The sequence below is a fragment of the Prionailurus bengalensis genome, chromosome B1, assembly GCF_016509475.1.
Source record: "Prionailurus bengalensis isolate Pbe53 chromosome B1, Fcat_Pben_1.1_paternal_pri, whole genome shotgun sequence".
In the NCBI taxonomy this organism is placed as follows: Eukaryota; Metazoa; Chordata; class Mammalia; order Carnivora; family Felidae; genus Prionailurus; species Prionailurus bengalensis.
The window spans coordinates 61,801,007-61,826,939 of record NC_057344.1 but is presented as its reverse complement, the minus strand read 5'-3'; the positions used below and the strand labels follow the sequence as shown (position 1 = coordinate 61,826,939).

General features: G+C 32.9%; 1 protein-coding gene across 3 annotated transcripts in view; it reads right to left on the bottom strand.

Moving 5' to 3' along the window:
- Positions 1-6,228: 6,228 nt before the first annotated feature.
- Positions 6,229-25,933, bottom strand: part of SPOCK3 (SPARC (osteonectin), cwcv and kazal like domains proteoglycan 3) — a 495,206-nt gene continuing 475,501 nt past the window's right edge. For all 3 annotated transcript variants that reach the window (XM_043565988.1, XM_043565979.1, XM_043565996.1), the window contains 4 exons: positions 19,876-20,097; positions 14,699-14,761; positions 11,385-11,522; positions 6,229-7,934 (listed from right to left, as the gene is read on the bottom strand). In XM_043565988.1, the coding sequence (XP_043421923.1) occupies positions 7,765-7,934; positions 11,385-11,522; positions 14,699-14,761; positions 19,876-20,097 (593 nt within the window). In that variant the 3' untranslated portion in view covers positions 6,229-7,764. The remainder of the gene's footprint in view (positions 7,935-11,384; positions 11,523-14,698; positions 14,762-19,875; positions 20,098-25,933) is intronic.

Sequence of the window (25,933 nt, the reverse complement as noted above, 5' to 3'; positions counted from 1 at the left end):
ACATAGTGAGGTGGTTTTTGCTGATAAGGTATGACAACGTCTTTCTTGGCATTAAAGAGGCTCGGGTTGAAGCCACCGGTGGAAGAATATAACTGAATTGCCGTATCAATTGTTTTCCTTCTGCAAGATTCTAGACCAGATGCTGGCACAACTGTTCCATAATCAAACTAGAGAATAAGTTATAATATAGTCAACACCAGTCGTGAAGTCACTTCTTATCCGGGATGATTATAAACACATCTAGCAACTATTGGCAGGTGGTTGGTACCCACTCACCCCTCTTCAGGGATATTTGCCAAAGATTCCTTGACACTCTACGGTTTGAAATTTTTTCCATAAAATGGGATCGAAACTAAATGAGAATTTCTCAGAAAAGAAGAGGTAGCTCTTGTAAAACTATTTGGTCATTGGATGCTGGGTGAATGACAGATCAAGAGCTATGTATCTCACGTGCCTGGGAGCGTGAGGAATCAAGTTAAAAATGCCTGCATGGTCATGGAATGCTTCAAATGTTGAATGCTAAATCCATAAATTACAAGCGTATATAATAATTAATGTAGGAAATGCTTAACCTTATCAAATCTCTTCTGTTCCTCCTCACTTTAAGAGGCTAGGATGGTTTTATTTTAAATAGTGGTCCTTCCAGAAAGCCCCAATTAAAAACAATTAGACCAGAGACACACATACAGTGACATGAAAATAAACATTTATTCAAATGATCACAAACTTTAGAAACTAAAACCTGAGATTGATGTAGACACTCACTGCTCCTATAATTATGCAGCTGATATGAATATACATCTTAATTTATAAATCGGTGCTCTCAATAGTCCACAATTCACATGACTAACTGGACCAACCCTGAGATAAAATTATGTGTTATTTTGGCAAGATATAACATATGTACCACTTATTTTGCTGTCTTTTTATTTTATAAGAATGTGAGGCCCAGATTTGAATCTTATTTTTGCTAATGTCCCCACACAGTAAAGTGCACTTTCTCCTCATTTTGATCTGTCTTTTTCCAAATGGTCAAATTAGTTCAGAAAAGTATCTGTTGTTTGCAGTGAAATGATGAGCACCTAGAACACATTATCCTAAGAGAAAAAATGTTTTAAGTTTTATCTGTCATATCAGGAAAAGCTATCCGGTTAAAATAAACTAAGAAATAGTTTACCAACAATGCCTATTTTCATGCTGATATCTATGTACATGAAAAATGAGAGTTTGCCAATATGGGGCGAATGTAAATGATTCATGTCTCAGGTTCATACTCTTTCTGAAGCCATGTCAAATTGCCCCATTCATGTTTCTCATGGTTCCATCTCTACTTTTTCCTCCCCAAACACTAAAGTTTTTAAATGTATACACAATGCTGTTCACAGATTTTGGCTTTTACGTCTAATAAATTCAAAATGGCACTTTGCTGCAACTGCTGTTAAACCCTACAACAGATTTATAGCATCTAATTACTGCTTCTCTTTCAACTCTGGAGCTTCTAAATATTACCCCAGAGGGACTTAAAAAACATGAAATTTGGCAATATTTAATATCTCAATTAAAAAGATTAAAAATTAAGGGAAAACTATATTGACATGGTTCTGTAAATAACCACTCTTTTGGATAGGACATCTAAAACTCTGGATAATGAATGTTTTGAAAAGTTTAGTCCTTAAATAGAAAGTACATTTTAAGAATGAGCATGATGAGATTACAAAAGAAGTTACTATTGGGCTGCGCTAAACTGATACCCAAATTCATGATTTAGTTTCCATATTGATGTCCTGGGTCATGTTCAGAGGTCACCTAATTTTTCTGGACTAGACGCTTCCTAAAAGAAAACACAAAAACAATTATGTCTGTATTTCCATCTTGAAACAAACATGTGATGGATCAAAAAAATAGAAACTAGTATATTGATTTTACTTTTCTTCCTTCTCCTCTTCTTAAGAGTGACTATTATTTAGTGCTAAGTGCCAAATACTGTTCTAAATGCTTTAAAAATGTTAAAGCACGTAACCCTCCTTCGAAACCCTTTGAAGTGAGAATTAATATCATACCTATTTCACTGATGAGAAAACTGAGCCACAGATGTTAAATAACTTGCCTAACATCACCCAGCCAGTGAGCAGTGGAACCAGGATTCAAGACCTATCAGTTAGGCTATAGGATACATGCTTTTTACCATTCTGCATAGTCTTCTTTTATTTATAGTAGTTAATTTTTGGAGATTGATATTTTACTAGGATTCTCACTGAAGTTCCATCATAGCTTTAGCAAGTAAATTCCAACGTTATTTTTATTATTTCACAGGAGAAGAAACCGAGTTACAGCAAAGTTAACAGCTTGCCCAACGTCACTAAGTACTACCAGAAAGAGCTCAGGAATCCTGACTCTATAGAAGCTGCATTTCCTGTACCACCATATACTGTACGAATACATGTCATTAATCAACTGAATTAGTTCATCAATGCTCTGCTTTACTTTAGAGGGATTTGAGATATTTTTAAAATATGTTATATTTTGCATAATATTATGGCATTAGTTTGGATAATTGTTGCAGATTGAAATGTGGAATGACGTGGAGAAATGGCCAGTGAAAATGGGAAACGTAGGCGGAAGTTATAGCTCCATCACTGTGTCATCTCAACTGCCTGTAAAATAGATGACACCTGTCCTGTTAAGCATCACACGTTACTGTGGGTCACTGTCAGTTGGCCGGAACTGGTCACATGGTTCCAACTTGACTGCAAAGAAAAAGAAAAGGGAAGACGCCTCATGTACACAGGGTATGGTGAGTACTAGTGATTTCTATGATATCTTTCTTCACCTCTAACATAAAAATATAGTGCCCTTCTCCTAGCTTACTGTATGGATTTAATGCATTTGGCGTTTAATATATGGTACATGCAGTACCTGTACACATATACTAGGCAATATTACTCTTAAAAATACCTACTTGAAAATGAAGAAATATTTAGGAAAGCCAACTAGCTCAGATATTTGGGCTTGGAATTTTTTTTTTTTAATTTTTAGTGTGTTTTTGCTCTGCCATGCCCCTATAGTAATAATAATAATTGCAATTATTTGGTGTTTACTGTGCCCCAGGTATACATGCATGAATTGATCTTAATGCTTACAACGACCTTATGATGTAAGCACTATTTATACCTGTATTTAGTAATATGAAAATATTATAAACTGGATCATTTGTTTAAATGGATGTGGAAAAAGCTTTAAAAAGATAAGCTAATTCTGTCAATGTATTTTGAAAACTTCAGTAGGTCTAGTGCTCTCCCAGTTTAAAACTTGACAGAAAAATATTAACTTTGAATGGGCACTTACTATACGACAGACATGATGCTCCTGCTTTAAATGAATTTTTCATATGACGTTCATGCCATTTTTCTTGCATCAACAACACTAAACCACATTTGACCGACAAGAAATGTGAGACATAGATTTCAAACCCAGGTTTGTGTATGTGTGTATTTATGTGTTTAAAGATTTAGAGGGTGATTCATCATTTAAAAATATATTAAAATAAATTTCTCAAGGATGTCTGAAGAGTTGAATATGGGTATGATGAGATATACAGGTTGATGAAATTTTTATGTTTGTCACCTACAGTTTTTCTTTTTGTCATTTTAAATTATGTTTCATGATGTATTGATTTATATTCTTTACTTGTTAGCTTTTTACTGAGGCATGAGGCAAATAGGGAAAACAGGCCTTAGGTAACACAAAGATGCAGAAATTCATATACATTTGAGGAGAGAAAATAGGGATTATTCAAAAAGACTATTCCAAATTGCCTTGCCCCAGGAGAGATGACATATTGTTTACAATATTGTTTACAGCTAACACTAATATTTTCTTTTTGGAAGTGTTTTTTGATTTAATCATTGATAAAAGTTTGATAAATTCAAGTAATAATTTATGAAATATTTTAAAACAGAAGTAAAAAGTTGATATTATTTCATATCAAAATGCATACCAGTATGAATGAAAATGTTTTTTCCATTATATTAACCTCAATATCAGCTATAACGTTAAATAAAATAAACTGCAGGACGCTCATATTATTATTTATTTATATATTTGTACCATGGTAGGTTATAGATTTTAGTGTTTTCTTATTTCATCTGAGAAATATAATATGCTGCAGTATATTTCCTTCATCATGAACAAGCAAGAAGAGAAATAAATGTGAATTGACCTAGCTACTGCTAGGTCTTTTTAAATCAAAGACAAAAATGTTGTTAATTGTGCGTGTGTATGCGTGTGCATGCAGGTACTTCTGTGTATCAGACAAAACAAATGCATTAATGATGATGATTCTGTTTGTTTGTTTTCTTTCTCCACTTCTTCCCCACGTATTTATTAGGGGTCTCACAAATGGCTTAAGCATGGGGCCCTGAATTACCCACTGCATACAGCCACAGTTATCATTCATGGTATACAAAACAGGTCATCAAAATATTTATTTCAAAACAAATGCTTTTTATAAAATTTCTAAGTCCGGGGCGCCTGGGTGGCGCAGTCGGTTAAGCGTCCGACTTCAGCCAGGTCACGATCTCGCGGTCCGTGAGTTCGAGCCCCGAGTCAGGCTCTGGGCTGATGGCTCAGAGCCTGGAGCCTGTTTCCGATTCTGTGTCTCCCTCTCTCTGCCCCTCCCCGTTCATGCTCTGTCTCTCTCTGTCCCAAAAAAAAAAAAAAAAAAAAAAAAAAAAAAAAAAAAATTTCTAAGTCCACTCTAAATAAACTATGAACAGGCTATACGAATCAATGTTTATATTGAGTTACTTTTCATATTCTTTTGAGCTTCAGATAAAATGAAAATATGTAAATATTTATACAGAAAACAAATAACTCACTATCTATTTCACCAATTAATCAGAAAATTCTAATGCTTTTGATATTTGGGCCTGGTTGATTTTATTTTATTAAAAGATTAGCAGAAGCACAAGGTTTGTTTTACATGTTCTTTTGATTAATATTAAAATGTTTTCTATTGTTTTTAATTTGGCTTGTTTCCCTGATAGTGTTAGATAACATATCCAAATTTCCATTGTAGATATGCACAGCAAAATGTATTTATGAATTTCCACATTAGGTTTTTGACAAGACAGAATTTTTGATATGTTATTTGTATGTTTCTACTCTTTTCTTCTAGTAACTTTAAATATTAGTTTGTCATGATTCTGACTCTCTTGTAATTTTTAACTTGCACATGTGCTGCCTATAATATACAAAACCACAAAATGTTAAGGTAATTTGATTCTCTTTAACAAAAAATGCTTCCTTAAAATTTTGATTTTGTATCAAAGACTCTTCTTAAGTTTTTAAAATACATCATTTTTAATCCAAATGAAGTCTAGGAAATAGCTTGTTTGATTTTTTTCTAATTCTCAATGCAATTACATTATCTTATAGGCTAGGAATAAATTTATTGCCTATTTTCCACAGTAGAATATTAATTTCATGATTATTTTGTTCACCAGTGAATTTATAGTGCCTAAAATTGTGCCTGGATTAGAGTAAGTGCTGAATGTTGGTATTTTGGGGGTAAATAAATAAGTATAGTTGTATTGAGTTAAAAGATACGAGATGAATTAAGTGATGATCAAGAGATCTAATATACACCACAAATAGAATATTTATACACAGATATACAAATAGATATTGTATACAAACATATACATTACATAAGTTTAATAATGTAAATATTTTCAATTTTATATTTGCTATTGAATTGGTTGCTTTGTTACTTTAAGTCCATTTATTAAACCTCTACTTAGAATTTGTGGGATCTTTTTTGTCTTCTTATAACTATCCATAACTTATATTTTATAATTCCTATACATGTATCAAATAGATAAAATTAATCTATCCCTCTTCAAAATTGCTGTTGCTATAGAAATTTAGCTCAGTATTTTAAATACGCTATCACAAAAATGGGTTTAAAAATAACACCATCAACAAAAAAAATGATCTACTTTGGAATTCTCTGACAAATGAAATAAACAAAACAAATCAACAAATAAAAATAATTGTTAATGTATGCAGGAAAAGAATATCCAAGATGCCAAGGATTCTGATTTTGAAATTCAAAATTTTCAAAAAACTTTCCTAGCTAGTTTGCGATGTGTTCATTTTTAAAAAAATCAATGAAAATATTAAGAATCCATCGTGCTATCTATAACCCAGAAAATCATTCAGAAACGGTTTAATTTGGTTACAAGATTCTTTATTTTGCAAACTATACATAAACAGTAAAAAAGAAAATGCATTGTACTTTAAATATTACATAAAATCAACATTAAAGTTTCTTTTTTAGTGTGTATAAATCAAATGGAAATAATTCACCAATTTTACCTTCGATGAATTGTGTATTGGGAGAAAAGTTGACCCACTGCTTAAATTATGATACCAATGCATAAAATTCAATAGGTTTTTCCATTTGTATTATGGGCACAAAACCATAGGTCTGATATACTTAAAAGTGATGGTTTGCCAAAATGTCTACACAATTAATTAACATGCTAACTTAAATACAGCAATTAAAGTAATTTTTGTTACAGTTAAATCTTAAATGCTACTCTACACAATAATCATAAACAAGTCCACATGGCAATTATGTAACAATAGAAAAAAAGAAAGAAACATTTTCCATTTTCTTCATTCCAGCAGCAGTACCTTTACTGGTATTAATTTGTTAATTAGGTGTGCTTATATATTGCCTAATATCCTATATTGGTATGCATGCTAAAACCTTTCTATTTCTATTTTGCAAGGCACCATACAATACGGTCTCTAAGTTGCGACACTAGTAATAAAAATGGCATAATTCTAGGATTAAATGCAAAATTTTATCTGAATAAGAAATAAAATAAGAATTAAGACTTTCAAATTTGACATTGAGGCAAATGACAAACCTTTTGTGCAAATGTAGTTTAAATTAATCTTTCCTTTTGTCTTCCTACTTTAAATTCTGCACCCTAAATCGCTGGTCAGAAAGATAAAGAAATCGAGAAAGGTAAAGAAATCATGCTGTTTTAGAATATAAAAAAATTCTACATGAGAATGCTATCCAACTTAAAATAAAAATTAGAAAGGACAACGAAGTTTTTAACTTTCAGAATCCATGGTTTTCCGTACTTGCCATTTTGTAAAATATCCTAGCATATCCAGAATAATTTCATCATTGAAAACATCACTATTAATGAAAACACAATGGAGGACTCTACACTTGTTACCATTTTTCTTACCTGTCGGTATCCCCTCACTCACTGTAAATCTAGGAAGATGCTACCTTGGAATAGCAATTAAGGTCATGCTTAGTTTTATAAAATACTTGGGACCCAGGCCACTAATAAGTTATTGTAAATTTAACTTAGAATATATCTCAGAAAAATAACGTATACAACCTCAAGTCCCGATTGTTGTTTTGCTTGTGGGAGATTGACATAGTTGGTTCTTATGAAAATTTGTTTATATCAGTAGCTCTTCCTAATGTTTTTTCCCCCTCTGGCTAGACTCCATATGCATTTTCTTTTTCTCTAAGGCATATAAAAACTCAAGATAAATGATTCTTATTTAAACATAAGGTCCTATGACATTAGCTGCAATATTTGAAATAATTATACAAAATATATGTGAGTTTTAGAATTCTTTTGTTTTAGGGCAAGAAGATAATTCTCAATAGGTTATCACTTTGTAAATAATAGAAATGTAGAATTTATAGGTCTCAGCTCTCGTTAATCAGATGTACCCATCATGGTCATCACCATCATCATCGTCATCCCCTTCGTCTTCATCATCATCTTCAATTTCATCTTCATCATTCATAATATCGTCTTCATCATCTTCATCGTCAGTCCATTCATGGAAATCTCCACTTGCAAAATCTCCAGATATCTCAAAATCAATAGCTTAGGGAAAAAAGTAAACATTATTATTAATGTCATTTGATTGAGTAATGGGATAATTTCCTGAGATACATAAAGTTCTGATGAAAATTAAGCAAATTAGTACAATTTTACTTTGGCCTTTAACTTATTTAACAAAGGTAAGGAAAAATCCACGCTCTATCATTTGTTGAAATTTGTGTCCTAAAAAGCTGAATCAGTAAGGAGATCTGATATGCAAGGTTTCCAGTTCAGTAATATTGATCTCAGCCCAGTTTTTATAGAGGCTCATGTCAAACTTTGACTTTTACAAAGAATTTTAAATTTCTCCAATTAGTGTGGTAGGCAAAATAATTGCTCCTTTAAGGCCTTCGCCTCCTAATCGCTAAAACCTGTGAATGTGACTTTAAATGGTAAAAAAAAAAAAAAAAGCGACTTTGCAGATCTGATTAAGTTAAGGACCTGGAGATGAGGAGATTATCCTGCATTATTCAGAGGCTCAGATGATCGCCCGCATCCTTAAAATCAAAGAACCTTTCCATATTGAGTCGGAGGGAGTTGTGACTAGGGAGAACAGTAAGAGAGATGCAACGTTGCTAGCTTTGAACTCGGAGGAAAGGGTCCATGAGCTAAAAAATATGAGCAGACTACAGAAGGTGAAAAAGGCAAGGAAACAGATTGTCCCCTAGATCCTCTAGAAGGTATGCAGCACTGATGACCCTCAGATGTTTAGTTCAAGAAGGCCCATGTTGGACTTTGGACACACAAAACTGTTAAGATAATACATTTGTGTAATTTAAGCCACTAAATTTATGGAAATGTGTTGGGGCACCTGGGTGGCTCAGTTGGTTAAGCGTACTACTTCAGCTTAGGTCATGAGCTCATGGTCATGGGTGTGAGCTCTACATCGGGCTCCATGCTGACAGCTTGGATCCTGGAGCCTGCATCAGATTCTGTGTCTTCCTCTGTCTCTGACCCTCCCCCGCTCATGCTCTGTCTCTCTTTGTCTCTCAAAATAAATAAATGTTAAAAAATAAATTAATTAATGGAAATTTGTTACAATGGCAACAGAAAACTAACATAAGTAGTCAGTACTTTAAAAAATATTTGGATTTATTCATTACTATTTATAGAGGCCAAATTGTACATGTATCTCATAATGTTTATTTTTCAACCCTATGTTAGTGTGCATTTATTTTCTACCTTTTTAAATATTTTAGTCTTAAAATTTTGAGGTAGCTAATTAAAACAAATCTTATTAATGTAATCCATTGTTTATAAATTGATTTTATAATACAACACATTAAAATTCATATCTTATGTGAAGATAATGTTATTTCTATCCTCCTACACAATGTCTCTTGTTAATAATTTCAAGATGCTAAGAAAACTCAGAAGTCATGTTCTCAAAACAGTTTCTTTGTTCACTCATTGAATTCATCCCCACATAATTTTTATTTTCATCACTGATAATTGGCATCACTGATAATTGGTGTAATTAATAATGCAGCCATTTTATTTTTTTTCAACGTTTATTTATTTTTGGGACAGAGAGAGACAGAGCATGAACGGGGGAGGGGCAGAGAGAGAGGGAGACACAGAGTCGGAAACAGGCTCCAGGCTCTGAGCCATCAGCCCAGAGCCCGACGCGGGGCTCGAACTCACAGACCGCGAGATCGCGACCTGGCTGAAGTCGGACGCCCAACCGACTGCGCCACCCAGGCGCCACTAATGCAGCCATTTTAAACTACATATTACAAAGATATGCTGTTTACATGTTAAAGGTATGTTAGGCATCTACTTAATACTACTTTATCTCACTTAATTCTAATAATGTTGGCTAGAAAACTAAAACCAAGCTATTAAAAATATTATGGGATAAATACATGCAGAAGAGGCACTTAAGCACTAGATGTCATTACCTTTATATAGTTTACCATTTATATTTTTTAAATGATCACGGTCTATCAGTTTAAAAATTGCATAAAGTAGCAGCATTCTCAACAATAGCCAAGTTATGGGAAGAGCTCAAATGTCCACTGACTGACGAATGGATAAAGAAGTGGCATATATATGTATATGTATATGTATGTGCATATATATGTATGTGTATGTACATACAATGGAATATTACTCAGCTACCAAAAAGAATGAAATCTTGCCATTTGCAGTGTCGTGGATGGAACCAGAATGTATTATGCAAAGCAAAATAAACCCGTCAGAGAAGGACAAGTACCATATGATTTCACTCATATATGACATTTAAGAATCAAAACAGAGGAACATAGGGGAAAGGAAAGAAAGATAAAATAAGATAAAAACAGAGAGGGAGGCAATCCATAAGAAACTCTTAGCTAGAGAGAACAAACAGGGTTGTTGGAGGGGAGGTGGATGAGAGAGATGGGCTAAATGGGTGATGGGCATTAGGGAGTGCAGTTGTTGGGAAGAATGTTATATGTAAGTGATGAATCACTAAATTCTACTCCTGAAACTAAAGTAATTTGAATTTAAATAAATCTGGAAAGAAAATAAATAAATACCACTTAAAAGAGACAACTAGACATTATCTAAAATACAAGATTGACCAAGTACTTTATTTTCATTTTTGGCCATGCATATTGAGACACAATTCATTAATTCCTAGTATATATGTGTGCATGAACATAGGAGTGTGGATGTTGTGTTTGTGTGTGTGTGTGTGTGTGTGTGTGTGTAGCTAAATGAGTTTTGTAATGAAAACTCATCATACAAACAAAAATACTCATTTGAAACTTGCATTCAAAAAAAATTTATGAAGCAAAAAGATACCACATTTAAAAATTTAAAATACATGTGCATGATGTGCAACTTAACTCTAATATTATTTTTAGATTTACACATAAAAAAGTCACCTCCATGAAAAGTATTAGAATATTAATTATATATACAATTATATATATTAATTATAATTACCTTTCAAACATTTAAACTGTATTTTTCCGACCCAAATATAAGGATATATGTTCATATAGCTGCAATTTGTGGACCTTTCCTTCAAAAACGTTAGCTTTTCTTTTGTGAATGAGCCCATATACTCCCTAGGTCAATTTCTCCAAAGGTATGCAGACAAAAGGGTTCCATATGGGGACAAGGCACACACTGGAGTTAGCCAACTTGGAATAGAGTGGATGACAAGAATATGCTGTACTTGAGAGGAAAACAGGAGGTATTTAACATTTCTGTATATGAAGTAGTAAAAGGAACTCACCTTTTAATTCTTCTCCCTTCAAATACTTAAGTAATGCATTCTATTTATTATTTACACAAGGTTTTCATATGCTAGGAGTGACCCTTTTTGTCACCCCTCCCTCCCCAATATATTCTACATTTTTTGCATAGAGTATGTCCTCCTTAAATGCTTGGGCAAATTAATGAGATTCTTAAGAACTCATCTTGTGCTTGAGAAATTATTAAATAAGTAATCCTTATTCTTACCACAATCTGCAACACCATTTGTTCTGGATCCCATTACTTCATTTCCATATCTGTCAACACACCAGCACTGTCCAACACTGCCATGGCACTGTGCTGGCTTGTAGTAACCATCTTCATCACAGAGGGGGATGTACTGTCCTGTGAAACACACACACACACACACACACACACACACAATTATAAATAAGTTGTGTTTCTATTTGATGGTCAGCACCTATGCATTAATTCACTCAAGATATACACACATGGAGTTCCCCCTCCAGGCTGTGAACTAGTGATATGTATAGAACAAAACAGGTAAGGTTACTGCTGTCATGGGGCAGGATATTTACATAATGAACTACTTTATGTTTCTTTTGTTAAGCAAATTTATTATTACTCCTTCTCATTCTGCAAAGGGTACTCTGTTCTCACAGGTATAATACAGAATTAGAACCTGGGTAATGCCGTGTGTATTACATCATCCAGACCACTTAGAATGGCACACCAGACCCCCTACCATCATCACTGCCTACTTTCTATTTTCTTTTCCCCAAATTTTCCTTCATATATTCCAAGCTTTTTCCACATCAAACTGTTTTGCCCAAATTCACTACTGCTTCATCTCTGTATTTATCTGTTTCTCATCTGGAATCCCTCCCTCCTTCCTTCCTTCCCTCTTACATTTTAATACTTGACTTAAATGTGACCCCTAATATGCACCCCTCTGTTAAACTGGAAGATTTCTCATATGCTTCTTATAACGTGGTGTGTGTGTGTATGTGTGTGTGTAGTTTATTATTACATGCTTTCACCACTATAATGTGATATCCTCTCTATTGGGAATTTTGCATTCTCTTTGTTTTGAGTATTATATTAACAACTCTTAATCAAGTGGGAAAGACAGACATTTATTTTCACATCTATAATATCTAACATAGTACCTGGCACACGGCTAATGATAAATGTTTAATTGATAACTTAGAAGTGAATTCACTTTCTTAAATGTTTATGCCAACACAACAAAGTAAGGCTTAGGAAATTAGAAAATTTTCTTGTCTTCCCTGACTATTCTATTCTCTCAGTGACCAGACACACTCTAGTTATCTAGTGAGAGAGAGAGAGAGAGAAAAAAAAGCAACTGCTGAATAAATCAATAGAACATGAAATTCTTTCAATTTACTTAGTCTTGTAACCATATGGGATCATAATATTACCTCTTTAAATAAAGTTTCAAAATTCTGATCAATGAATAGTTTAATTTTAAAATTGTAATTCATTTGAAAGATTTGGAGTATGAGACTATCAGTGAAGTAGACAGATTATTACCAATATAGAAAACTTGAAAACGCCGTCTGTAGATTTAAGACCAGCAAAAATTAGAACACTTTTTTCACATTCTTATCTCCATCTTTTTTTTAATCGTATTTTTTTTAATGTTTATTTATTTTTGAGACAGAGCATGAACGGGGGAGGGGCAGAGAGAGAGGGAGACATAGAATCGGAAGCAGGCTCCAGGCTCAGAGCCATCAGCCGAGTCGTGACCTGAGTGGAAGTCGGACGCTTAACGACTGAGCCACCCAGGCGCCCCTATTATCTCCATCTTTTAAAAAGCTATCATATCTTGACATCTTTGACACAAAAGTGTTATGATGTACAGTTAGTGTAACCATTAATTTATCTTTAATGTCAGTATGGCACACTATCTCTATATAACAACTGATAACGTTTCAGGTAAGTATCGTTATACTTCCAAAAAAAGAACTATTTAGGGCATTCATTCTCTAATAATGATTTCCATTTTTATTATGTAAAAAGAATAAAAGTTACTCCTTCCAAAGGCACTAAATATGTTTTCATTTTTTTTAAACTGCAAATAATTCTGAATTTTGGTACGTCTAAAATATTTTTCAATTGAATTTCAATGGCTTTTCCCATTGTACATGGATAAACTTTGTTTTGTGGAAACAGAAACCTATGTATGACTGTATTATTTCATTTTTGAGCTGTGGTGTAGTATGCATTTTTTTACCAGAGTTAAAAGAAACATAACACATTGTAGTTTTATCATTAGTAATTCTTTATATCTAAAAGTGCCTTATTACAAAAAAAATAGCCTTTTCATCTTGAAGTATGGATTTTCAAGTAATTTATAAAAACTCATTTAAACATGCAATACTATAATTACGAAGATAGCGTGACATAATAAATCAATGAGATTCAAAAATATTAAAAATTGTGTTCTGTTAAATACTCAGGAGCATTAATATACATGGAAAAGACAAAACAAAAAACATTGCATATGTGGTATTCTGCATTGGATCCTAAAACAGAAACAGGACATCAGTGGAAAAACTGGTAAAATCCAAATAAAGTCTAAGTTTTAACTAATAGAATTATAGCAATGTTAATTTCTTAGAATTGACAAACAGACAATGGTTATTTGGTACATAATAAGATGGTAACTCTGGGGGAGGTCGAGTAAAGGCCATATGTAAACTATGTACTAATCTTTGTAAAATTTCTTTAAAATTATTCAAAAGAGTTTATTTTAAAATTTTATGTCTAGAAGTATAAACAAAATAATCACACATAATAGTTTAGTAATTTCTTGATAGTCAAGCACTCTAATGTTTCAAGACTTTCGGTGAATTTTGTTATCTATCTATCATCTAATACATATATTTACTTGCTAAAAGTAAGTTAGTAAAAAGTGATGAAAAATACTAGAAAGTTTATTCAAGTTTCTTTGAGGTACTACGGCATGCTTTCACCCATCTCTCTCTCATATTACTTTATACATGTTAGATTATTATAGATACTATTACATATATATTATATATTACATATTACATATTATATATCATATATTAGATATTAGGTTATTGTAGGCATATTAGATTATATATTAGAATATATAGATCATATAAATATTATACATTATTATAGATATATTAGAATATATAAATATATTAGATTATTTTATATGTATTAGATTATTATATGCATGTGTGCACCATTATTCTTGAATTGTTAGCCCCAGAATTAGAATGAAAGTTTCTGCTGATCCTTTAACTTTAGCATTGTTTAAATCTCTTTTTTCACTTAATAACTTTCAAAATGAACATTATATTAGGGTAATAAAACAGACATAATATCTTTCAATAGGTAAGATAATAAAAGTAAGTTTAATGGCTTTCAAAAACTTCATAAATTTTGTTACTGAAATTTAGTGTCGTCTATCTTTGTTGGATTAATATTGATTTTATGTTGCTGTTTCCCTGGGGTTATTTATGTAAGCAATAAAGGCTTCAGAAGAATGATCTATTACTCACCTAGGAGCTTCTTTACCCCTTGCCGCTTCTGAATATTGCTGAGCTCCGTCTGGCAAGGTGGGTCTGCAATGACATTAAAAGTGTTACTTCAAGGATTATAGTTAAATAAAAAAAAGAATAATTTCTATGATATCAAACCTCATCTGCTCTTTACACGGCTTTAAAAGACACATATGATGTATTATTTCTTTTTTATGGAGTACGTACCTATAAGATAAATGTATGTGTATCTATATGCATACTTGCAGGGAGAAACAGAGGCAGGGGGGAAGAGACAGAGAAAGAAAGGCTTTCCTAATTATTGGTATTAGATTATCTTGATTTTTCGCAGACAGACCAAATTGTATAGAAAAATGCAGAGAATGATATGAAATACTTATATGATGGAAAATGGTTCTTATCGTTTACTTTTAAACGGTCAATCAACTCAGCAATATAAATCCGCCTGAGGGACTGGTGTCAAAACAATTAACTGATTATGTTTTCCCTTTATTTAAAACAGGCTATAAGATATAGAGAAATAGCTTTGCATTAAAAAAGTAATCTCTAAAAAAAGTCAATGCTCTTTCAGCTTATATCAGACACACTATTATAAGTCTTGATACTGAATAATGCTGACAGGCTTTGGTCTTTTTAGTTCTATCCAGATACTTCAAGTATATATGCAGTGTGGAAACAGGACATATTACAAAATAATTTCTGATAAGCCATCTTTTAAAAATTAAGCAAATTTAGAAATAAAGAATTGCCTTTCTTTTCGAACTCAACCACTTAAAGGAGAACATTTTCAGATAAATATAAAATTCTAAATGGACACAATATAGTTTGGCTTATATTATTATTATATATTATGACATATTTTATATAATAAATATATTTTCTAATTTATAATATTCAAATAGTTCAATGTATTTTATGCTCATATTCTAAAAACCTTCTATATAAAAAGGCATCTTAAATTATTGAAGCAAAAAACCAATAGGAACTAGTACCTACTTTCCCATACTACAACATTTTAGGGAAAAGGCAGGGTATAATTAATTCAAATAATTTAAAAATATTATATGAATTTGACAATATTCAGTTATTAAATTTTCATGTAAGTAACAAAGTGTAGTGAGGAAATGAGACAAGGTGATTAATATATATATTTAATTTTTTTTTTTAATTTTTTTTTTTTTTCAACGTTTATTTTATTTTTGGGACAGAGAGAGACAGAGCATGAACGGGGGAGGGGCAGAGAGAGAGGGAGACACAGAATCAGAAACAGGCTCTAGGCTCCGAGCCATCAGCCCAGAGCCTGACGCGGGGCTCGAACTCACAGACCGCGAGATCGTGACCTGGCTGAAGTCGGACGCTTAACCGACTGCGCCACCCAGGCGCCCCGATTAATATATATATTTAATTTTTTAATGTTTATTTATTATTTTTGAGAGAGAGAGAGCACAAGTGAGAGCAGGGGAGGGGCAGAGAGAGAGGGAGACACAGAATCCTAAGCAGGCTGCAGGCTCTGAGCTGTCAGCACAGAACTGTGAGATCATGACCTGAGCCAAAGTCAGACGCTTAATTGAATGAGCCACCAGGCACCCCAATATACATTTTATAGTTTAATATATATAAGCCAAACAAGTATTTTTCCTTGGGAAATCTAATGTGAAGAAAAAGTAATTTTTTTCAAAGAGAGAGAGAGAGACTATACAAGAAACAGACTCTTAACTATAGACAACAAACTGATGGTTACCAGAGGGTAGGAGCATGCTGGGGGAGGGAGGCGTGATGAGAAAAATAGGTGAAGGGGATTAAGAGTACACTTATGATGAGCACTGAGTAATGTATCAAGTTATGCAACATAGGCTTATAGAATGGACATTTAAAATTTTACTCCTTCCAAATATAATAGAAGCCAGAGGAAATTTTTGAGCTGAAGTTTCAATATCATATTGAAGGCATTTTTTTCTAATTACTATGGACTAGTTATTGCAAAGTAAAAATAATATTTGTATATGTTTGCTATGACATTGCCTGAAAATCCATGTACATTTGACTCTCGATTAGTGACCTCACTGAATAAACATGAGTACCAGTCCCACAAACTTTGTATAAGGGAGCAATTTAAGATTTCACGAGTACACTGTACAAGATTCAGCTGTTCATCTACACATATTTAATTCTGAAGTATTTCTCCTATTATTTGTAAGGCGATTCTGCTGTCTGGTCTTTAACATGCGTATACTATATATATATATATATATATATATATATATATATATATATAACTCTTATTTATATATTATATATTTTATATATTACTCTAATATATAGCCAAATATAGTACATATTACTTTAATTACAGTAAATAATAATTTGTTGTTTTATTGAATAGTGAGGAAAATACATTCTTTTATAAGGTGAAACATTTGAAAGCATGCTTTTAAATAAATGGTTATTCTTTTTTTTTTAATTTTTTTTCAACGTTTATTTATTTTTGGGACAGAGAGAGACAGAGCATGAACGGGGGAGGGGCAGAGAGAGAGGGAGACACAATCGGAAACAGGCTCCAGGTTCCGAGCCATCAGCCCAGAGCCTGACGCGGGGCTCGAACTCACGGACCGCAAGATCGTGACCTGGCTGAAGTCGGACGCTTAACCGACTGCGCCACCCAGGCGCCCCAATAAATGGTTATTCTTTTTCATTAGATTACTTAATAAACTAATTCTTATTGTTTTTCTCAGTGTCTGATAGAGCTTTTTCTAACATTTTCTAGCATATTAAGGTAATAAAAATAATTAGCCAACTCTCCTTAGCTTTGGGGAAGGTGTATAAATCCTTTCACCCACTCAGGTACCATTTATTAAATTATATCTACCATGTATTAAATAACCTCAGAGAAAATCTTCATGTGACTATAAAGATTTTAACACTTTGGCTGAATACTGCTTAATAGATGAAAAGTATTTAAAGCAAAATTTTTCTTTGGGAACCTTTCAGTTCTACAAATATTACTGCAAAATCCACAAATGTTTTAATATGAAACTATTTCTATAGAAGAAACACTGAGTTTTCCATAATTTTTTTCGCAAACATGCTATCATAACAATAAAAAATTTAACTAAAATAAGATCATAGAAAAGATCAGATATCTTTTTATGGTGGATTACCAGCATTGATTTTTCTATTCTTTAAACGCTTTAAATGTATACTAGTCATTAAAACTATCATGTAGCTTTTTAGAAGTGTGCAATTACCTAGAAAGCAGAAATACAGTAATAAAATCAACAGAGTACATGTGTGTGGGTGTAAGGTTTAGAATATTCTAATAAAGAAAATCTGTTTTGTTTAAAGTGATTTATAAATAGTTAAACTACTCTAAAATTCCTGCTGTTGACTCACTACTAATCAATTTGTGGGTAATCATTTCATCCCTAATTACTACACTATTACTAATACATTAAAAAGTATTTGAGGTAGTAGAAGTCCCTACATAAGGTATTAGTGTTTCATATGAAAAGCGGAGTAAAATTAATACACCTTTAAGTAGATTGTACATTCTCTTAGCTGTCAAGAATGAAAATAAGGTGACAATAGCAGGTGTATCACATTAGACTAATTCCTTGTTTGTTTTTTAAAATTAGGATCAACCAGTCAGAATGCCTAAAATTCACAACTCAGGAAACCAAAGATGTTGGCGACGATGTGGAGAGAACACTTTTGCACTGTCAGTGGGAATGCAAACTGGTGCAGCCACTCTGGAAAACAGAATGGAGGTTCCTCAAAAAAATAAAAATGGAGCTATCCCATGTTCCAGTAATTACACTACTAGGTATTTATCCAAAGGATACAAAAATGCTGATCCAAAGGGGCATGTGCACCCCAATGTTTATAGTAGCACTATCAACAATAGCCAAAATATGGAAAGAGCCCAAATGTCCATCAACTGATGAATGGAAAAAGATGATGTGGTAAATGTATACAATGGAATATTACTCAGGTATCAAAAAGAATAAAATCTTGACATCTGAAACGTGGATGGATCTAGAATGTATTACGCTAAGTGAAATAAATCAGTTAGAGAAGGACAAGTATCAAATGATTTCACTCATATGTGGAATTTAAAAAACAAAACAAATGAACATAGGAGAAAGGATGGAAAAATAAGAAAAAAACAGAGAGGGAGGCAAACCGTAAGAGACTCTTAAATACAGAGAACAAATTGAGGGTTGCTGGAGGGGTGTTGAGTGGGGGGGATGATTTAAATGGATGATGGGTACTAAGGAGGGCACTTGTTGAGATGAACACTGGGTGTTCTAGGTAAGTGGTGAATCACTAAATTCTACTCCTGAATTACTCCATTATTACACTATATATAAACTAACTTGGATTTAAATAAAATAAAATAATAAAAATAAAATTAGCGTCAAAATTACGCACACCACTGTTTCCTTAGTTTCTCCATACTTTATCATAAAGTGAGGTTTTGGATCTTTTTTTCTTACCTACTTAATTTCAATTGCCATTAGATTGATTATCTAAGTATGGTTTCACTGTTACATTGCATTTCCCAGTAAAGAAGGATGCCTAAGGAACTAGCATCATACCAGCTCTCCCAGGTAACTCGCCTCTTCCAGAGAATCAAGAGACACTTTCTTTGCTAGTGAGTTTGTACGAAGCTAAGTTAGTTTTAAAAGTTTGAAAGGCCAAGACATTTTAAAATCAAACGAGTAAAAAATAACTTTATGGTGAATGCAGTGGTTCATTCGGCACATTTAATAAGATCACAAAATAGAACATTAAAACTCCACACTATAGTGATAAAAAACCCATTTATTTTACACCGTGGGCAAAGCAGATAGCAAATTAATTTTAATGATTGCTTTTAATATCTATGTTCCCCTATCTCTCTGTGCTTCTTGGTGGTTCATAATGGAAACTATAATGAAGTGCATTAATATAAAATACTAATTACTATTTTTCATCTTGTTTAGCATGTTTTGTATCCCTAGCCGAGTTATATTGTTTAACATGCTGCTTATTTGCTCTTTTATTAAGCACTCTAATGAGAAAAATATCTACTAAAATGAATGGGATAAGATGTACTTTTTTTTTTTTAATCATGAAGAAATAGATAAAATTTGACATGCAGGTCAACTATCTGCATCAGTATGTGTCTCATATTTTACCTTGCTGTCTCTGGAAGCAGTAGCACCATTCATTGTTCGATATCAAACTGTCCTTGTATGTGTCACAAGAATTGAAGAACGCCTTGGTACACTGTTCATTCTTATCAAGGTAAATGCTTCCGAGCTCTGACTGATCCAGTAGCAGGTCATAGTTTGTATCAAGTCTATTAAACATCCAGCCAAGCGAATCCTTGCAGATCGGCAAAATACTGGTATCAAATCCTAAAGGCAAAGGCAGAAAATGATTAGCGAAATGTGAAAGTCACCATCAGCAGCAAGCAAAATAAAGGAAGATAATAGTTGGTTCCTGTTAGAGCACCCACTCAACAGTCAGACGTTAAGGCTTTAAATTCATCTTGGGTAATTAATTTCAACATAAAATGGGAATGGTAATACCTACCTTCAGGACAGTTGTGAGAAGCATCTAGCACGATTAGGCATTATTCAATGGCACTTATTTTTGTAATTATGTTAGATATATTTACCATTCTTCAAACTGTTTCTTAATAAATAGGTTGTCATTATGAATGTATTATTGAATAATAATGTCCTATTAATAAAGAAATAAAATTCATTCCCATTCAAAGAAATTTTACAAAAAGTAAAATTTTAACAAAAGTAACATTTAACACATAATAAGGAAGAATTTCATTAATGCTCCGTATCTTTGTGGAACCATGGCGATTTTATAAGTAATACATGTCCAGAGAAAGAACAACCAGCATGTGATTTATACAGGTACTCTGTCTTTTGGTTCTCTTAAGGCAATTTTTACAATTGCAAATATGCTGAAATGGGAGATGGTGGGGGGCGCTGGATGGACACAGGTATAGAGAAATAATGGAAATGGGTTTGCATCCAAGGTACAATCTATCAAAATTTGGGTTTCTCTGGATAAACTTCAGACCCTGCTAACACTCCATGTCCTAAATAGCATCAGATACAATGTCAGTGTTTTGAAGCATAATTTAAAAATTTACTTTTAATTATTCTTTGTCAGGCTTAAATGATCTTTAACAGATATTTTGGTAATGCAGTTTCTTTTTTATTTGCTCTTTTCCACTCATTATAAGTGAAAGTAAAATAATAACTCAGTTAACTGGCATGAAAAAGAGGATGCACTTGGACTTGTGGAGACTTTCAGAAAGCTGAATATCCAAAGGGTTTAACCTCAATAGCAGGGGTTGAAGAGTAGTTTAACCATTTATGAATGAAATTCTCTCTCTGCTGCAGTTAATTTTATGTTCTAGTTGTACATAATCTATTTTAATATGTACCTTTTATTTAATTTTTATACTTCAGGGTGTACAGGTAATTGAAAATAAAGACATACACATTTAGGATTTAGTTTTTAAATCCTATTTAGCATTTTTAGGATAAATAGTATTACATTAAATAAGTCCTGATTGGGAGATTTGGGACTTAAGAAATTCTCATTTTAAACACCTTTTTGGAATTTATTCTATTCACGTATCAGAACATATTGTGCTTTCTGTCCATGAATCATCATGCTTTCTATCCATGGGACTCTTTCATAAAAGCATAGAGAAAAAAATCCAGTAATTTTTTTATTATTTGTATTTTCCTTTGTAAAATTGTTTGTAGAATAAAAACAGAATTCTCCCACTCAAACTAACAAACTACAAGCACTCATGAGTTTCTCATTTCCTATTTACTTTTCGGGTCTTAACCTTGGTTCTGCAAATACAGGGTTGAAAATATAGATAAGGCCATTATTCTCTTGGAGCTTATTTTTAAAACAGTATGGCTTAAGATATTGGTTGGAACTGTTCCTTACTGCCAGAAATTGTCAAATGCTCAGTGATCACATGAAGAAAGGAACCCACAGCATAATATACTAACCACTGCAAAAGTATTCAAAGGAATGAAGTTCTTGGTGTGAGATTTCTGGTATGCCTTTGAGCCACACCCTCTCTCTCATCTCATTTTCTGGTACAATGGAGAAACCCAATGGTGCAATTCAGCTTTCATGAATAAAAGATATGGAAAGAATACAGAAGAGCTATTACCCTTTGGTGAACAGTGAGAGTTAGTAAAGAGAGATTATCCTCTCCCTTCACCTACTTATTGAGAATAGAGGACTCAACTGGCTAGTTTCCTAATGCTTAGCATGAAGGTCTCATTGAGAGCCCTAGTAAAGTCCACAAGTGTCTGCAAGAAGGAGAGCTAAACATCTGATTTCCAGGTGAATATCTGCTTATCTACTTGTGACTAGTCCTGGTCAAAGTGGGGAAAGAGCACTGGGGAAAGACAGTGGGTATAACATCTGTGCAGATAAAAGGCAAAGACTATCTGGGATTTAACCAAAGACTGAAGGCTCTCTCTCGGTGTTTGGGATGCAGGGGTAGGTGAGATATAAGAAATTGTCCAGAGAAAGTGAAGAGAAGGCCAGCTGTTAGAGATTCATCATCTCATGAATGCTATTTAGTGACAGGCGGTGAAGAATCAGCAGTGAGATAACAGAGCATTCAATTCTAGTGCACATACTCTGGCCCGTATTTTTAGTACAATAAAGAATGACTGAAATGTTAGAAGAGAGTGTGACACCATCTTAATTTTGTTTTAAAAGGAAACACTTTCTGGCATGTGAATTATATGGGAGCAAGTGTGGAAATTGGGATGCCAGTAGGGAGTAACTGGAATAGCCCATATGAGAGATTTTTGAGGATTGTTCATATCACATCTTCACAATTGCTTGAGTTCCCTTTGACCAATCATCAACGATTAAGACATAAATTTTACTTTACTTTTGAGTTCAATTTAATTTTTATATTTTTAATTTTAATTCCAGTATAATTAATATATTGTATTGAATTAAGTTCAGATGTACAATATAGTGATTCAACAATTCTATACGTTACTCAGTGCTTATGATAAGTGTACTCTTAATCCCTTTCAATTATTTCATCCATCCCCCCATACACCTCCCCTCTGGTAACCATTTGTTTGTATTTTATGTTAATAATCTGCAAAATAATTTTTAAAATGATCTCTGCCCAGATTTTATGATGTACCATGCAAACACCCTTGTCAATTTCAACACCTTATTTCTTCTTAGTTTTTCAATAACAATGAAACAAAAGTAGCCCTAACCTTTCAATAATTTTTGAAGCTCTATTTTGAGAACTTATTATACAGTACAGACATTCACATAATATAACATTTCTGAAAATGTATCATGTACAGATATTTAATAAATTTTAAACACAAGAGTTTACTCTTTATGCTACAAAGACATGAAATTCTTACATAGTACATGTTTATTGAATGATCAATTTGTTGATGTGCAATAATGTTTTAGATAAAAAATGTCAAGGTATCTGATTTGTATTCAGGTCACTGGCCTGTGCCCTGGCATTACCTTGCATGGTTATATTACTATATCTAGACTTTAATGCCCATATCTAGATAATGTGGGGATTTTTCAAACATGATCTCTGTTACCTTGAAGATAAAAAATACAGTGAGTTTATATAATTTTAATAATACATTTATACACAAAATTGTGTTATAAGGTTAATCAGAATCATAAGTAACAGAAAAGGAGTAGACAAAATTATTTTAATATTCTAAATTAAATATATACTTCCAACATAATTCAATTCAGTTGATGCTACACATATAAAATGATATTAAATTGAAAAAATTGTTTTCTGACTTATCTTGAACTTTTGGAACAATACAAACTATTTGATGAGTTTGAGAGTTCTTGGATAACATAGTCACTATATATAACATAGTACAAATACTATACATATATGTATTCTATGCATTATTTTTACTATGTATATATGTAATATTCTTGCCATATGCTTCAAGATCATTGTAACATGAAAAAAATTGCTAGATTTAGACAGAGAGCTGATTTCTGTCACAGTAAAACTTACAGCTTTTGCCCAATTTCTGAAGTCTATTTTGTCTTACATAAATATAGTCATTTCAACTTTTTTATAACTAGAATTTCTATTATTATACTTGTAACTAATTTATACTTTTATACTAAATGTGTCTTAGAGAGAGTACAATATTGAGTCTCACATTTTGTCCAAGTCTGAAAATCTCTGCCTATTGATTAAAGGGTTTAGACCACGTACATTTAATATTATTTCAATATGGTTGTTTTTAAAGCTTCATGTTAGTATTATTTTATTTTTCCTCTTTATTAATTGTTCTTTCTGTTTCTCTTTTCTTTTTTTGATTAAATATGCTTTTTTTATATTTTTAATATTCTTATTTAATCTCCACTATTAGTTTATGTGGTAGGCAAAATAATAACCCCTCAAAGATGTCCACATTCTAATCCCTAGACCCCTGTGATATTACATTGCTAAAAGGACTTAAGTTTGCAGATGGAATTAAATTGGCTAATCAGTTGACTTTAAAATTGGGATATAATTGTGGATTATCTGGGTAAACCCGATATAATTACATAAATCCTTTAGAATAAAACCATAAAGTGAAACCATAAGCTTTTCATAGCTAATAGAAATGAGACAGAGAAAAAATGGCTTTGAACATGGAAGAAGGAGACCGTAAGTCTAGGAAAGTGGGTAGTGTCTACATCTGGGAAAAACCAACAAGGACTGGAATACTCCTATAACTTCAAGAAAATAAATTTTGACGACAACCCTACTGATTAAAGAAATGGATCCTCTCCTAGAGCCCTTCAAACACCTTGATTTAACGTGGGGAGACCTGTGTTGGACCTCTGACTTACAGGGCTATAAAATAATAAATTTGTGTTGCTTAAGCTACTAATTTTTGTGGTAATCTGTTAATTCATAATAGAAAACTAATGTAGTTTATGAAATATATTTGCTTTTTGATGGTTGTCAGCTGAGGATGTCCACAGCTTTATAGTGTATATCATTAGCTTAATCACAATCTTCCTTCAAATAATACTGTACCGCTTCACATATGTGGTAAGAAACTTGCCAGGGTATACTTAAATCCTTTACCTTTTCTCACATTATTTTGCTATGAGTGTTACCCATTTTAATTCTATATATGTTGCAAATTTCACAGTACATTGTTATGATGTTTGCTCTGAACAATGTATTAGCTTTTCCAAGTGATTAAAAAATGTGAAAAAAAATCCTTTATATTAAAGGAATTTTTTTTCCCTGTGTAAACACTTCTGACACCAAATATGGGTTTTCCACGCAAGGCAATTCTCTAATACTCTGTGGACACCAACTAGGTGTCCTACAATTTAATTCAATTCTGACATTATCCACTCAGTTAGTACAGATCCAGCGGGTTAAGGGCTCAGTCCTACAGAATGCACCCTTACTTCAGATACCAATATCATGTAGTGGGTTCCCAGCTATTCACAGTTCTTTCAACTTGACTACAGATTAGTGGGTTCCCATGACCCCTTCCTCAGGTTCCATAATTCGTTATGACAACTCACAGATCTTAGGGAAACAGTTTATGTTTGTCAGTTTATTGTAAAGGAAATTATAAATAATAGAAATAAATACCCAGATGAAGAGATACATAGGGTGAGATATGGAAGGGTCCCAAATGCAGGAACTTCTGTTCCTATGGAGTTGGGGTGGACCACTCTGTCAGCACATGGATGCATTCACCAATTCAGCAACCCTCTGAACCTGAACCCCTTAGCTTAGAGATTTTTACAGAAGCTTCATCTAGTAAGCATGATGGATTATTAACTCAATAGTCAGCCTCTCTCCCCTCTCCAGAGGATGGAGGGTGGGGCTGACAGTGCCAGACTTCTAATCACAGTTTGGTCTTTATAGTAACCAGCCATCATCCTGAAGCTATCCAGGAGCCCGCCGAGAGTCACCTCTTTAGAACAAAAGATGTTCATATCACCCAGGATATTCCAAGGGATTTAGGTGCTCTATGTAAGATGCTCCTAATATCCTCATTACTCAGGAAGTTACAAGAGTTTAGAAGTTCCGTGTCAGGAACCAGGGGCAGAGACCAAATACAGATTTCTTATTTTGTCAAACATATTTCCCCCCATGTTAAGCATTTCTGGCTTTCTACATTCCTAAATATAGATTCAAAT